The sequence below is a fragment of the Panicum virgatum genome, chromosome 7K (assembly GCF_016808335.1).
Source record: "Panicum virgatum strain AP13 chromosome 7K, P.virgatum_v5, whole genome shotgun sequence".
In the NCBI taxonomy this organism is placed as follows: Eukaryota; Viridiplantae; Streptophyta; class Magnoliopsida; order Poales; family Poaceae; genus Panicum; species Panicum virgatum.
In genome coordinates this window covers 37,494,340-37,510,386 of record NC_053142.1, presented here as the reverse complement: position 1 = coordinate 37,510,386, position 16,047 = coordinate 37,494,340, and the positions used below count along the sequence as shown (strand labels likewise).

At 50.9% G+C, this 16,047-nt stretch overlaps 1 protein-coding gene and 1 pseudogene across 1 annotated transcript; both read left to right on the top strand.

Moving 5' to 3' along the window:
* Nucleotides 1-1,779: 1,779 nt before the first annotated feature.
* LOC120640208 lies at nt 1,780-3,120 on the top strand (annotated as a pseudogene).
* A 1,490-nt stretch (nt 3,121-4,610) lies between these two features.
* On the top strand, nt 4,611-6,039 carry LOC120641323. The gene is made up of 2 exons (XM_039917389.1): nt 4,611-5,244; nt 5,327-6,039. Exons 1-2 carry the CDS (start codon nt 5,176-5,178, stop codon nt 5,855-5,857), a joined length of 600 nt encoding a protein of 199 aa, XP_039773323.1. The 5' UTR covers nt 4,611-5,175; the 3' UTR covers nt 5,858-6,039.
* The last annotated feature ends 10,008 nt before the right edge of the window (nt 6,040-16,047 follow it).

Sequence of the window (16,047 nt, the reverse complement as noted above, 5' to 3'; positions counted from 1 at the left end):
CAGGGCTAAAATTCATGGCCATTCGCGGCCGCGGCTCGAAAAAAATCAGCCCGTCCACGGCCCACTGGAGTGTTTTGGGCCCAGGTAGAGCTGTATTTTTGCAGCCCTTAGAAGAAAAAAAAAGGTTTTGTTTCCCGAATCCCGAACATAAACAAAGATGTGCTTGTATACTTAAGAAAAGCAGCAAATCGATTAAAAAAAAAGAGCAAATCCAATCGAAAATGCATGCGACGTCACGAGTGCGAAGGATATGACATCCAAAAACGTCGTTAGTTGTGCCTCGTCGCAAACTGTCGATGCCAACGCGACGCAAAGCGAGCGTCAAAGGCGTGAGGGACTTTGCTCTTCAGATCCTGGAAAGATTTGATCGTGTGAAACAGCCGCGACGGCGACCTGAGCTGCCTGTTGCCCTTCGTATCAAATCGGGTCTTCATCATCGGGCCACATCGGATCAGGTCTAAAATTCATGATCAAAAGATCTTTCACGGCCTAAAGGTAGACGAAAGGCGACAACGTCCATCTCTTTCCCTTGCAAAGTCGGTCGAATGATCCCAATTAACCTGATGCGTCATGCAGGAAGCAAAGTCTATCGATGAATCTTTGCATTGCCGCTACAAATTTATAACATTTATAACATCAATCTGATCTCTCTCTCTCTCTGATCCAGGACTTCACGGTTCGATGTTCATTAATAAGAAGAAGAGAATTGATTCTATTTATAAATAAAATAGGCTCGAAAACCAAACAACTATAACACCTACAACTGAGCAACAACAGCCGGTTGTATTGGGACATCAATCGAAACTCCCTCAATTTTGTCTGATCGAATTGGGACATCGACACGAGCCACAACGAATAAACTCTGCCCGATCTGATTGGAATACCTGAGCCTCCGTGAAAACTCTCTCTCTCGTGTTTGTGTGTGCGAAGTACCTAGGAAAATTTAAAAATATCGTCAAATTTTTATAGGATTGTGGCCAGACATAATGAGCGCCACAACTCGTGAGAAAAAAATTTAAGTCGTGAAAACATATCCCTATGACGGACAAGGAACGGAAAGCTAATTAAAGAAATTCGGTGCGGTTACTGGTGATGAGCTACAAACTGTACTCCAAACATGAAACATCTATCAAGGAATAGTGGCGTGATTAAGATTAGCGTGGCAGTGTGTTAGGTATCAGTTACTGAATCGATGGCGTGTGTGACGGAGAACCAGCCGGGCTTCGGGCTTCCACTAATAACAAACGAGGCAGAGATTCGACAACTAAAAAAAAAGTGCTCCAGAGGTGAGAAGGTGAGATCAGGAAAGGAGGAAACAAAAACGTGTCAGCTACTCAGCCTGACCTTCACTGACACAACAGGCATATCCTCCGCTGAATGGAGTGCGACGCTACAAGCAGTCGAGTGGCGAGCTCCTGCAGCAGATCAGAGCCCAGACTCCCAGAGAGCCACCAGCAGCAAGTGATGCGTCCACGCCCAGCTCTGGAATGGCCGGATGGATCTCTCATCTCTCGTATGGTTCTCTCGTGGAAATCGACTGGTCGTGCCGTGCGTGGACCAGGGGGCAGCCGGGCAGGGGCGGGTGGACATGTCAACGAGCGGCGCGGCAGATAGCACTCGTCGGCGATAGCCGGCGGCGTTGGTTGCGCCTACCTCGGGGTATAAGAGCATCGGGGCCTCTCAAAATCAGCCCCCTACTTCTCTAAATAGGAGTTCATCTGTAAAAATTGAGGGTCAGCTCAACTCCAGTGGGCCTCTCAAATTTCGGCCTGCAAACTTATGGGACCCACTGGCTTCTCCCCCGACGGCTTGGCTGTCCCGCGACCGCCAAGCTCGGCGCCCCGACGTGTTCCCGTTGCGCCGTCCCTGGCCGCCGAGCCCGGCGCCCCCCACGCCTTGCCCATCGCGCCGTCGCTCGGCCGCCGAGCCCGCCGCTCTCGACGCCTTGCCCGTCCCCCGCCCGCGGACCCTGCCGCAGGCGCAAAGCAGCAGCAGCGTGTGGCGGCCGACGCCATGTCTGCGACGCTCCTGGCCGGCACGCCTCCACCCCGTCACGCCGTGGGCGTCGACAAGCTCAGCTACGAGATCTTCTCCCTGCTCGAGACCAAGTTCCTCTTCGGCGCCGCCAGTGGGTGCGTGCGGGTGCTGGCCATCGACGGCTGCGGCGCGGGAGCCGAGGACGCGCTCCTGGCTGCTGCGGCACTCGCGAGGCTCGAGGCCGGGCTGCGGGAGCAAGCAGGGACCCCGACGCGCGCGCGTCGCCGAATTCTTCGATGTCGCGGCGGGCGCCGGCGCGGGAGGCGTGCTCGTGGCGATGCTGTTCCTGAGGGGCCCCGACGGGCGACCGCGGTACTCGGCCCAGGAGGCGCTCGCGTTCGTCGCCGGCAGCGTCGGGAAGAAGCACGGCTGGGTGACCTCCGCGGGAGGTGGGCAAAGATATTTCGCGGCTCCCGGAAGGGCGACGGCGACGGCATGTTCCAGCGCTTGTTCGGCGAGGCGACGCTCAGGGACACCGTGGCGCCACTGCTCGTGCCCTGCTACGACCTAGCCACGGCCGCGCCCTTCATGTTCTCGCGCGCCGACGCCGTCGAGAGCGACGCATTCGACTTCCGCCACCGCGACGTCTGCGCCGCCACCTGCACCGCGGGCTGCGCGGTTGCGTCTGTCAGGTCCGTGTATGGTCTCACGGCCATCGCCGCCGCGTTCGGAGGTGCGGCGGCCATGGGCAACCCGGCCGCTGCCACCATCATGCACGTGCTCCACAACAAGCAGGAGTTCCCCCTGGCCACCAGCGTCGAGGACATCCTCGTCCTCTCCATCGGCACCGGTGCGTCCACCACCGCCGCCACACGCTCACCCTCGCGGCGCGATCTGGCGCGCGCAACCGCTGAGGGCTCCTGGCACGGGGCGACGGGGTGGAGGTGTGCCGGGTCGAGGGCGGCGGGGGAGTGGCCGGCGCGCCGGGGAGGTGATGGGGCGAGGGTGGCGGGCGGCGCGCCGGCGGCGTGGGGTGGGGCCGGAGGTGTCGGGGACTCGGGGCGAGGGCAGAGCGTCGGGGTGGATTGGGCCCTCCTTTTCCTAGGGGTTTGCTACTGTAGATTGAGAATCCATATAAAATGAGAGCCCATTTGAGGACCCTGCTGGAGTTGAAATTCCTTCTAAACTCTTCAAAAATGAAGTAGGGGCCCAAATAGGAGTTGGGCTGGAGATGCTCGGAAAAAGAGGGCCCGATCCGCGCCGACGTCCTGCACTCGCCCCGACGCTCTGCCCTCGCCCCAAGTCCCCGACGCCTCCCCGCCCCGCCCCGCCCCGCCGGCGCACCGCCCGCCACCCCGCCGCCTTTGGCCCGGCACGCCTCCACCCCGCTGCCCTCGCCCCATCACCTCCCCACCCCGCCCCCGCCCCACCGGCGCGCCGGCCGCCACCCCGCCGCAGTCAGCCCTGCACGCCTCCACCCCGCCGCCTGCGGCCCCTCCACCCCGCCGCAGCATGGAGCATCCGCCTCCTCCTCCACGTAAGGTACGGCCAGTGCAGCCTCCACCACCCCACCATCTTGCCGACATGGAGCAGAGGCCTTCCGGATCTCATGGAGGCACCTCCGGCGGCGTGCGCCCTCCACTGCCAACGGCGGGCACCCCGGCGAAGACCCGTCGTCGAACCTTCTTCGCGCCGGTCCCTACTGCCAATCCTTCCAACTCCGGCCTTCCTCGTCGCTAAGAAGTGCCCAACTCCGGCTTTCCTCGTTGCCAAGAAGTGCCCAACTCCGTCCTGCCTCGCCGCCAAGAACTGCTCTATCCTGGTGGTGCTCCTCGACACAACTCTCTCACGGCGACCTTCACAGAACCTGCTTCACCACCACCCGGTGCCACCACCTGCTGGGACACCCGCAACACGTCATCATCCCCAGCAGTGATGGAATATGATGCCGCCGGCACCTCGGAGCCGATCTTTGATTCGACAATGGACTGGTAGGCAGATGTATGTATTTTCCCCAATTTTCTTGCTCAGTTATGTCATGCTACTTCATATATCAACAATTGTGCAATGTGATGAATGATTTGTACTACTTGCAAAACCTCTGCATTGGCCTGGAAGTATTGTAGCTCTTGCAAAACCCAATTGTAGCTTTTCATATATCAGCAGAAAATGGTGCTAGTTGACTAGTGCTGCACCACAAAAAATCTTGAGTGCTTCTTGTTATCTCCTATGAGCAGGTGTTTATGTGTTTCTCTTTTGGTGATCCTGGTGAAAAACAAAGCAACACATGCACCTTCTTATGTTAGTATGGCAGCTTGCTGGGTTCAGCTATGGCATGATTATAGTACTGTTATATCAATTGACATAGTTGCTCAACAATGCTTACCATTGTTGCTGCCTGGATGAGCTATCATTTCTTGAGCTTTTAACTTTATTATAGCAGTTCCGTATAACACCTGCCTAGCATGATTATGTATGTTGCTGAAACAATGCATCTGGCATGTTGCCATGAGGTAATTCGATGAGGTTCCATAGCTGATTATTTGCCATATTTACTTCGTTGGCTGCCTCCAGATTGTTTTTATCCCTCTAAAAGGGTATTGTTTTGTTGATCAGCCAACCACAAGAATTGTACTTCGGAACCTGTGATAGTTGGCTTCTTAACCTGTGATAGTTGGCTTGATTAATTAGATTTTAGTGTTAACAGTAGTTAAATTCACACAAGAATTGTACTTCGGAAGGAATCTGGAACAATTGTATTTTTTTCTGATTGTGTCATTGGCAGATGGATAAGAGGTATCTTTGCTTTGTATCCCATCGAAGCGTTGTAGTACTTGTATTCAGATTTTTATTACATGTCTCTTGTGGTTTGCAGGATTCAAGGGGCTCAAATTCACATTACTACACAGATCTTATGACCCAGGATGTGGATGGCGATTTGGAACTTTCGATGCAGCCAGATGCCACTCCAAGTAGTGGTGGGAAAGGAGCATCCAAGCGGGGCAGCAACTACAGTCAAGAAGAAGATATCCAGCTTTGCAAGTCTTGGATCAGTATCAGCAATGACACTATCGTTGGGACTAACGCAAAACGTACTAGGAGAGGATCACTGCACATTTCCACAACTTCAAGGGCTTCCACTCCAATCGGACTGCTAATTCTCTCGAGCATCGCTATGGGGTCATAATAAAGGAGTGCATGAGATTTCAAGCGTACTATGAGGAAGTTGAGCGGCGTCACCCAAGCGGTGTGCCTTATCAAGAACATGTAGTTACTCGTACATTTGTTCTTTCATTTAGTTCTTTGTTATTGGTACATATAACTAACCATCCCTTGATCTTTGTTGCAGATCTTGGAAGCACAAGCAAGATATGCCAAAGCTTCGCAGGGAAAAAGCTTCGCATTCTTCCATTGCTGGCTCGAGGTGAGACATACAAAAAAGTTCGCAAAAGCTGACAAGAGGCCAAGTAAGTCAAAAGAGATCAATCTCTCGGTAGGAACTCAACAAGGTGACGTAACCCAATCTCCTACAAAGAAAGCCCGACCTCCGGGGCAAAAGCAGTCCAAGGAGAAGCTGAAAAAAAATGAAGGAGGTGACGAGTACAAGGATATGATGGGGAACCTAATGGCAATGAAGGCCGAGGAAGTGAAGTTGAAGAAGGAAAGGTGGGAAAAGGATCCAATGATCGAACAACACAAGCTAGACATCAAGGAGCGGCGTCTACAATGGGAGCAAGAGCAGAAGATCATGTTCTGTGACACGAGCAACATGGACGAGCATCAAAAGGCTTACATGTTGGCCAAGAGAGCTCAGTTCGCTAAGGCGGCGAGTGCTAGTGTAGGTGACACTGCTAGTGTAGGTGAAGCTACTAGTGCTTGAGTCAAGGTGCAGGTGCTATCAGGAACCCTGAATGGTTCCCAGTTTTCTTTCTTTCTTTCATAAACAATTATTATTTCTGCTAGTGCCATATGCCCTGGAAAAGTGATGTATTGTAGACAATTGATGTTGACTGGAGCTGAGCTGAGCTGAGCTGTGAAGTTGACAATTATTATTTCTGATTTTGATGGAGTGTGGTTCCAGTCTTTAGAAAATTATTAAATTTTGTTCTGCTCTGCATATTGATTGCCATTGCAAAGATAATCCAGTCCATATTAATTGTTGGAAGTTAGCACTTAAATTTTGGTCCTATTGGTTCTGTGATGCAGGGACAATAATCCAGTTCCACCAGGTGGGTTCATGAACATGTACTAGTGTTCAGTTTGCTGACATTTAACAGTGATTCAGTGTGCCTTGCAGGTATAAGAAGCAAGGCAAAATTGGAGGAAAAAGTGCCTAGGCTGAAGCAATAGGAGGCTCTGTTCTTAGTTTTTCATTTGTCAAAAATTGAAACTGTCATATGTCAATAGTCAAAAATGGAGTTGTATCTGAATGAGTTGCTATCTATTTGAATGGAGTTGTATCTGAACTGAATCCTGACTAGTGAATTAGTCAAAAATTGGAATTAGTATGTGCAGGTTCAAAGGTAGCGCTTTGGCCCTGTCATATGTGCATTGCTCCTACTAGGTGTCTTTGATTCTAAGGGTGGAATTAGTATGTGCAGGTTAAAGCTTCCTCAAACAGGAAACCTGTATGCTCTTATATCATCTTCTATGATTTACTCTCAAACATGGAAACCTGGATGCTTGGTCCTGCAGGTTGTTATAACCTGATTAACAAGGAAAAGTTCCTACAGAGTTCTGGATAGAATACAAACTCAAGCAAGATATTTGCATTGTTTTTTTTACAGAAGTGATTGGCCTCATGCAGGCTCTTGCTGTCCTGTGAGTAAAAAATGTAATACAACACTTCAGTCCACCATCAGTATTTTGTCCCCAGCTCGCTCTCAGTATTTTGTCCACAGTAGTGGTATTGTGGCCATGCACAAATGCTGAATGTCTGAATTATTTGTGCCTATGCAAGTCTGAATGAATGAGTTAGAGTGCAAGAGTACAAGCAAGTGCCACTACGGGCATACAGGCATACAGCTTCCAGCAAAATTCCTACTTTATCAAACAAACTTTGACAGCTTAGAGTATGACTTGAGCATAAGAGGAGCCTGCAAAAGCTTTTTTTTGTGTGTAAAGAGAAATTTTATTGATTACTCATGGAAATGTTACAATCAAGAGCAATCAATGGCTCGATACAAGCAGGATAACAGCCTCGCTACACAGCACTGTGGTTCAGACGCTTCACCATTTGTGCAAGATCATCGGCTACTAAATTTCTCTCTTTACATGATTCAACTCAAAACCTAGCAATCTACTAGCCGCATGAGAAGCCTCCTGAATGATGGAGACATGCTCACATGCAGGCTTCAATACCTTCACCTCCTTCAAATATTGGACAGCCGCCGCGCAGTCTGATTCCATGATGATTGGCTCCTGGAACCATTCACCAGCCAGGCCAATGTCATCTTTACATGCCAAAGCTTTCATCTCCTCAGCATTCAAAGCGTTGAATATTGTCTTCGATGTGTCAGCTTGACACTGGCCAGAAGGTCACGGATGACAACTCCAATTCTTGCTTCCACAGACGCCTCTGAAATTGAACCATCAACATTAATTTTGAGCCATAGAGCTTATAATTCCATGCTCATGGTTGTCATTGCCAGATAGTTGTCTAGACCATGAGATGAATGATACAAAACAGAGTACACTATTTTCACACATATCTGAACATGTACATATCTTGGATAAAACACATCGCATATCCCTCAGCCAAAAAGTTGGTGACAAGGACGCTCCCTCCCTCACTATCAGAAATTTACTACCTTCCACCCTCAATCGACAACTATATGCACAAATCAAATTCCAAGGTTTACCTTTCAAGTAGGAGTCCAGGTTGCAGGATCGAGGGGGAGGGGAAACAGCCTATGGCATCTGAAATGAGCATCCTAGATACCACAGCATGACAGTAGAGATATCATGTCAATAACTGCACAAGATTGAGACAGTTTTGATTAATCATAGTACTGTCAAAGATAGTAACGGGAGGAGAGGCGCCAAGTCTGGTCACGACCTGGAGGAAGAGGCGGCCGAGGCAGCTCGGGAAGAGGAGATCGAGACGGCGCCGGAGGCAGGACGGCAGGGCGCGACCACGGCGGGTAGGGGCCTGCACGCTAGCCCGGGGAGGGGCGCGGCCGCAGCCGCGGAGGGCGGCCTGGCGTGGCGGGCTACGGCGACGGGCGAGCACGTAGAGGCGGCCTGGCGTGGCGGGCGACGGCGACGGCGACAGGCGAGCGTGCGGAGGCGGCCTGGCGTGGCGGGCGACGGCGACGGGCGGGCGCGCGGAGGCTGCCGGGCATGGCGGCTGGGCTGTGCTGGGCTGGCGCGGAGGTGGCTGGAGTAGGGGTTTAGGGTTTATTTCCAGCCTCGGCTGGAGTTTGGCCTCAATTTGGATCTCTATTTTATGTAGATGGGTTTATAATTACAATTTTAAGAGCCTAAATTTGAAAGCCCGGCAGGAGATGCTCTAAGATGGTAGTCATTCTTCCCTTTGCTGATTAGAACCTCGTTGTTTGTGCTTGCTTGTGGTAAGGGCAACGTTGGCTGTGAAGCTGTGTGACGCGGAACGCTGTGTACGTACTGTACTGAACTCTCCCGCAGGTGGGTACGGCAGCCGGTGGTGACGAAAGCAGCGACATCAACCCTGCTCGTCCGATGCTGACAACCGCAAGCCACTGGCTTGGTCCTCCCTTCCATAAAAAAGAGAGCAGAGCGGCTTGACTCGCTGACGCTAGCGCCGTATATGTAGCTAGCTAGTGTATTGCCGACGAGAGACCGAGTGTTTCCATTAAAAATTTCGGTCAAGTGTACAAAGTATACAATGTATATGTAATGTGTATAACCGGCCAGACTAAAATAAAATCTGGTCGCCGTCAGGCCGCGTACGACGACGCCCCCGCGCTGGCCTTTCTAGAACCCGTGGTTACGTTTGACCTTCTAGATATCGCATATATTCCTGTGGGACCGAAGCCGGCGACCAGAGGGGGGTGAATGGGAGCCGATCAAAATTTCTTCGAAATTCGAATCGTCGGCCTATATTCCAAAATCGCCCAAGCCCTCAAGCGTTCTGACCAAAGTTTGGAGTGGCTATTGAAAAGCTAACCCAACACAAAAGGCCTCGAACGAGCGAGCAAAACCACGAAGCAAATCGGAAGCGAATTGGAAAATCTGCAGCACTGATCTGCCAGGACCGGTCTGACCGGTGCACTGGACCGGTCTGACCGGTCGAGTCTGTTCAAAATCCAGCAGACCGGTCTGACCGGTCTTGCCTACCGGTCTGACCGGTGGCACCCAGAAAACCCCGAAAATCTTTGATTCAAACGGTGAATCTCGATCAAACGACCACGAAAATCGATGAAACTTGGGGGATTGCTTCGCCCCTACCCCGTGAACATATCCCCAAAAGATCTCGGCCTAAAGATCAACGAATCTTGAGAATTGTGAGGGAGATCAAAAGGGAATTGGGTTTTCTCAAATACTCAAGAACTTAAATTCTGATGAGCTCGTGATTCCAGAAGATTTGACACGCAGCTAGAAGCACGGGAATCACTCCAAATAGCTCTCCGAAACGTCGCAATCAAGTGCATCAAAATCGAAACAAAAATCCATCACAAAAAGCACAAGAGAGATAGAATTGGATTGATTCAAAAGCCCAGAGGGCACAAGGAGGATGGGGCCTCCTTTCCCAATCACATCCAATACAAAGTCTCACAAATCCATGGACAAATCTACTCTAAAGAGAGGAACAGGGGGAGGAAGACACAGGGGCGGCGGCCTGGAGAACTGAGGTGTCCCCAAGTAGATTACAAAAGCCGCAATTAACCTAACACAAGTGAAGGGGTATTTATACCCGCAGGACCGGTCAGACCGGTACGCTGGACCGGTCAGACCGGTTGGTTAGACCGGTCAGACCGGTGCCAGGGACCGGTCAGACCGGTTGGTTAGACCGGTCAGACCGGTTGGTTAGACCGGTTAGACCGGTGCCAGGGACCGGTCAGACCGGTTGGCCTGCAGCACCCCCTGTACACGATCTCATCCGACGGCCGAGGTTCTTTCTTCGGAACGAAGTCTTCTCCACGATGCCGCCATCTTGATGAAGATCCAGTCCGCGGTTTTGAAGGGTCCGCGAAACCCGAGTAGGTGGCCGGTTTTGAGAAAACCGCCAAAACCTCACGCGCGGGAAGATTCTCGCCTCCACGCCGTGGCCCTAGATGTCGTTCCCGCCTCGGCCTTCTGACGGCCCTAGACGCCGCCCGACGCCCGTCACCTCCTCGCCCGCAGCGAGGCCCTAGACGCCGTCGACGCCCGTCGCCTCCTTCAGTCCCGAGACCGACGCCCGTGCCTCTACGACTTGGCGTCTTCAACCGCCGTCCGCCTCCTTGGTTTTGTGGCGCAAACCAAGAAACCCGCCTTCCGTCGTCGCTTGCACCCTCGATCCAGGAGTGGACGCTACAGCTGCCGCCCGGTCCGAGCTCCGGTCCCAGCTGCCCTTCACCGCCGTCCACCGCACGGTCCATCGGCCACAGCACCTCCACGGCAGCTCCTCGTCGACACTTGACGCCCGTGTACCTGCAATCCAAAGACCAAGCGCACGATCATACCTCACGGTTGACAATTCACTCATCACAGGCAGGATAGAGTACTCTCGTTCCTCAATCTCCCCCTTGATGAGTGCATTGTCAACACACCACAAACGAACCAAGATTAGTGAAAAGAAGAGAAGAACAAAGAAGCACGAAAGAGAAGAACTCAAGCAAGTGACGAAAAGCTCAGAAAGGCAAGAACAGTCAGTTACTCAAGCAAAGATCGATCCCCTAAGACAAGGGCAAAAGCTCGACGCAATCGATCAAAAGCCAAAATATGACTCCTCAAAGACAGAGGTAACGCTCGACGCAGTCATGCAAGAAGCAGAGGGAAACGAGGGAAACCAGGAGCCAAAACCAAAGCAGAAACTCCCCAAGCGAAGATTTTTCCCTCGCACAAGTGCAACTCTCCCAAAATGATGCACTCTCAAAGCCCTGTGCACAACAAGTTTATCAAAAAGATCAAACAATTCTCCCCCTTGTTCGATCACTTCTCTCAAAATTCTTCCCCTTGTTGGCACATGCACACATCAAGGCTAAAAAGACTCAAAGCTCCCCCTGAAGCTAAAACTCCCCCTGAACAGATGCTATGCAATGAATACAATGCAGGAGGTGTAAGTGAAAGCATTCAGGGATACAAGGATATGAACAACATCTAGTCACAAGTACGTGTGCATCCATAGACAAGACCTGCATCTAGCTCAACCGGGTATATCATATCAGTCTAGAGCTAGGCAAGTTCAGTTTATGAGAAATAAAAGCATCACCCATGATCTAGCACTAACAAGTAGGGAATGAAAAGCAGTGCTACTCATACTCATACAGGTGAGCCAAATCAGCCAAAACAAGTTGCCAACATTCATTTTTCAATCAATTTTTATATCAAGCAATTCTAAGTGCCAGGGGTTGAAAGCTTGTCATGCTTTACTTAGCAACGAGGCCAAGCCTATGCCAAAAGACAATCAGAAGCTTAAAGCACTCGTTTCAGTCATGCACAGCCTTGCCCGGGTTCTCACAAGTGCAAAGTGAGCCGTCCCGAAAGCTCGATCAGTGCGACAAGCAATCCCACCTGGATCTTTTCCATCCATTTCCAGAACAGTTCAAGCAATTTTATCAGATTTAGATCATTTCAAATATGAATTGCTGAACGAAAGGCCACACTAGCATGAATAAGATAGCAAAGCATATCAACACGCCCTAACATGCTAGTAGCCAAGACAGGGTGATCATATTTTCATATTTTCAAATCAAAATAGCTTAACTCAGATGATGTCATATACACAGTGGAGCAAGCTATACATGATCAAATTTATCAACTCACACTAGCAGGTACTAGAAGATCATAGCAGTGTATACAAGAATGCTAGTGCAAGTGAGACAATGCAAAATGCAAACATGTACAATGCATATGCATAATGCAACTACCAAGCTAAAACTAAGAGAAAGACAAAGACAAGCCAAAAGCTAAGTAAATGAAGCACTCAGCAAATACATAGGCTCAAAGACACATAGGACTAGACCAAATGGATCCAACTGAGTACCATGGAAAAGGCAACAATCAGAAAACCACAAGTTCATCCTGAGAGGAAAACGTACAAGCCGAACGCTCACATACCTCGACGAAGATCCCGCTGGACCTAGAGCATAGCAAGCTCGAGGTCACCTCCCCTGCGTCCTCAGCGGGTCCACCTTCTGCTCGAACAGGTTCATGTAGAGGTGAACGATCGAAGTGGAAGTAGTGGTACTGGATCGTCCTCCTGAGCTGAGGTAGTCGAAGCAGAAGGGGCCGGAGCCTACAGCCGGCGCAGTAACTCCGGATCATCATCGGCACCTGAGGTAGAGCTCCCCCTCAACAAGTGATACCTAGCACAAGAGAAGCTAGAACACAAGAAGATAGCAAACACCAAAGATCCAGAGCAAGACTCAAGCAAATGGTTAGGTGTTAGTCAAGCCACATGCAAGGGTATACCAAAAGACACTCTAGAACATATCCAGACAAAAGATATCCCTAGAATAATCTAAAGGCACTCAACAACATGAACCAAGGCAGCAAGACTATATGAAGAAGATACTTGAGCTAGCAACCAGACCTAAGGAGCAAAAACTACACAAGCATGAGGGGACTGGACAAAGCACACACCCTGAGCTAGTAAGAGTCAAGACAAGATGAAAACCACAAAAACTAGCATACAGAGTGGCTAGTCCACCATAGCACAAGTACAGACCTAGCAAGCAAAGCAAGTAGAGATGTAGAATCTACAACAAGTCACACACAGAAAATGTACAAAGAACTCAAAAGTCAAACTCAAATGTACAGAGGATACAACAGCCACCATGGGCTATCCATCAGCCTTGGAGAACCATCAAGTCTTGATCAAACCTGCATAAGACCAAGATCCATGGTGCACTTGTTCTCCAGGCCTCCAACCTGCATCACCATCGAGACAAAGGAGGAGCAAACGTCCCGACACTGGGGTTAGCAAAGTGAGAAGCAAACCAGTGACGAGCCATTTGCTCTACAGAAGGGTAAGCAAAGTCAGGTAAAGCGTATCCCCTGTCCCGTCTACCGTGTGACTGACGAGCACTACCGCGAGGAAGACGTGGAGCCTCAAAACCTCCTCCAAAGCCTCGGTCCCATGGTCCATAGCCGTACTGAAAACGACCAGGAGCACGGCCGGCAAAGCGACCACCTGCTGTAACACGGTAACCACCACCGTCTCCCTGACCTCCACCTACACGGCGCGCCCTAGCATCTCGCCTATCACCACGCCTCCGTCAGTCCCGAGACCGACGCCCGTGCCTCCACGACTTGTCTTCAACCGCCGTCCGCCTCCTTGGTTTTGTGGCGCAAACCAATAAACCCGCCTTCCGTCGTCGCTTGCGCCCTCGATCCAGGAGTGGACGCCACAGCTGCCGCCCGGTCCGAACTCCGGTCCCGGCTGCCCTTCACCGCCGTCCACCGCACGGTCCATCGGCCACAACACCTCCACGGCAGCTCCCCGTCGACACTTGACGCCCGTGTACCTGCAATCCAAAGACTAAGCGCACGATCATACCTCACGGTTGACAATTCACTCATCACAGACAGGATAGAGTACTCTCGTTCCTCAATTCCCATCATTATTGTTGCACAAATAAAACTCGCGACCGCAGGGTTTGACCGCCGTCGCATGGCCTCCTCGGTCGCCAAGCTATACGCACGCGCAGCAGCAGCAGGGACGTCGTGCGCCTTGCTGTGCAAGCAACAAATAAACTGGCTGCGAGAGGGGAAAAAAAAGAGAGAGAAAAGTCCAGGAGTGGTGTATGCTTTGCCGCCAAGTTTTTATACGAGCATCACTTGACGCTTGACTAGCTGGTTCTTTAACCGATCAGCTGAAACAACCAGGACGCGTGGACCGTGGTGGAGAAAAATATTAGCGATCCTAACTTTCAAAAAAGAAATAAAAAAGAATACTAGCGCTCCCTCCTCCACGCACAAAGGTCCGGCCACATGTTTCACATGCCCAAGTGCGTGGCGCTTCCTAGGAAATCATCGAAGCTTAATTTGGCGCACAAGAGGTGATGTCAGGAGCGATGTCCGCTGCCTAGACGCCGGGGTAACCGACGAGCCCGGCCGTCGTCTGACGTCGAGGGGGCGGCGGCGAGGACCTGGAGACGGACGGATCCAGCCGAGATGCTGGTAGGTCTCTGGAGGTGGTCGGCGAAAAAGAAAGGCCTAGACAAATGCGAAAGCGAAACCTACAGAAACATCGCTCGCCGCTACGGCCGCTGCTGGCCTGCTGCTACGTACGAAGACACACGTCTCATTCACCCACGCCCTGCCGCTCCCCTGTTAACAGAGCCACGTGCCCCTGTTTAGTTGGTGAAAAATTGTTAATTTTAATATTTTAGAATATTTATTGTTATTTGACAAATAATATTTAATTATGGACTAATTAGATTTAAAAGATTCATCTCGTGTTAATCAGTTAGATTGTGTAATTAATTATTTTTTTCAACTACATTTAATATTTCATATATGTATCTAAACATTCGATGTGACAGATACCGTAGATTTTTTAAAAAACTAAACAGGGTCTAGGCATAGCCAAATTAGGCTATACTATCGGCGCGTTTAGTTCCCAAAAATTTTCACCCAAAAATTTTCACCTCCCCTTTAAACACATGTATGAAGCACTAAATGTAATTAAATAACAAAACTAATTACACAGTTTGGATGTACATGACGAGACGAATCTTTTAAGTCTAATTAGTGCATGATTAGCCATAAGTGCTACAGTAACCCACATGTGCTAATGACGCGGCCAAAGGCCTCAAAAGATTCGTCTCGTGGTTTCCAAGTGAGTTCTGAAATTAGTTTTTTAATTAGTGTCCGAAAAATCCTCCCGACATCCGGTCAAAATGCTGATTTGACATCCAAAATTTTTTCGCGGGGGAACTAAACCCGCCCTATAACTCTATAAGCAACTCAGCACAGAAGCAAATGTGAATCGAGGCCCGCCCCAGGAGGGGCCGACAACAACAGGTCCTGCCGTGCACGCACTCCCTCTTCCGCAGGCGTCCGCGCGGAGGTTTGCCACCATTTTCCGAACCCGTGGTGGGGAATAATCGCCCGCGCGCGCAGGGGATGCGGAATCGATTCGCTGGCTCCGGAGCGCAGGCACGGCACGGGATAGTGCACGCACTCCGTGACGACGCACACGCGCGGCTCGTGGGACGACGACGGCACGGCGCCACCAGCCCACCACCACCACCTCCTGGGGAAGGAAGGAATAGTTGGTGGCCTCGGGACGAAAGATACTCCTACATCCGATCCGATTCCATTCAAGGGCATCACGCCAGTCTCAAGGAGCAGGTGACTGGCTGCATTTTTTTTTATGCTCTTCCTTGACACCACCGTTTAAGGCAGCTGTTTACCTGTTTGAGGGTTTCAAGTCAGCTCCAACCGTCTTGCCATTTGCTGATTTGCTTTGGTGGTGCATGATGCCTGCCAGACACGGGCAACCACCGCGTGCCGATGGGCAGAGGCGCAGAGCTAGCCAATTACTGCGCGAACATGCTACTCCACCGGAGGGCAGGGTGCTCCCAAGAAACGCTAGTACTGGCTCCGAATTCGATCTGCTCGGTGCACCGAGCGACTCGGTTCGCTCTGTGCTCTACAGTTATTGAAGCCTCTGCCTCTGAAGTCTGAATTCTAGATCGGGGACTCTGCGAGGCAATGACCATTGCCTGAGTTTGGAATTTGACAGCGTGGACTTGTCAATTGACGCTGCTTCAGATTGCGGAACTTCATAGGAATCCAGCAGGAAATGATGGGGTTCTAGTAGAAATGGAAACCGAGAGTTGTTGCCGCTTCAACTGTTCCATGACAGGAAGAAATGCGATTGCTTTTGAAAAGAAAAATGAGCATTGTACTATGCTTTAGGACAAGAATAAAATTCGG

Coding starts and splice junctions, on each gene's coding strand:
- LOC120641323 (XM_039917389.1), top strand. CDS start 5,176: ATGAGATTTCAAGCGTACTATGAGGAAGTTGAGCGGCGTCACCCAAGC. Junction 5,245..5,326: donor GTGTGCCTTATCAAGAACAT/GTAGTTACTCGT, acceptor TCTTTGTTGCAG/ATCTTGGAAGCACAAGCAAG.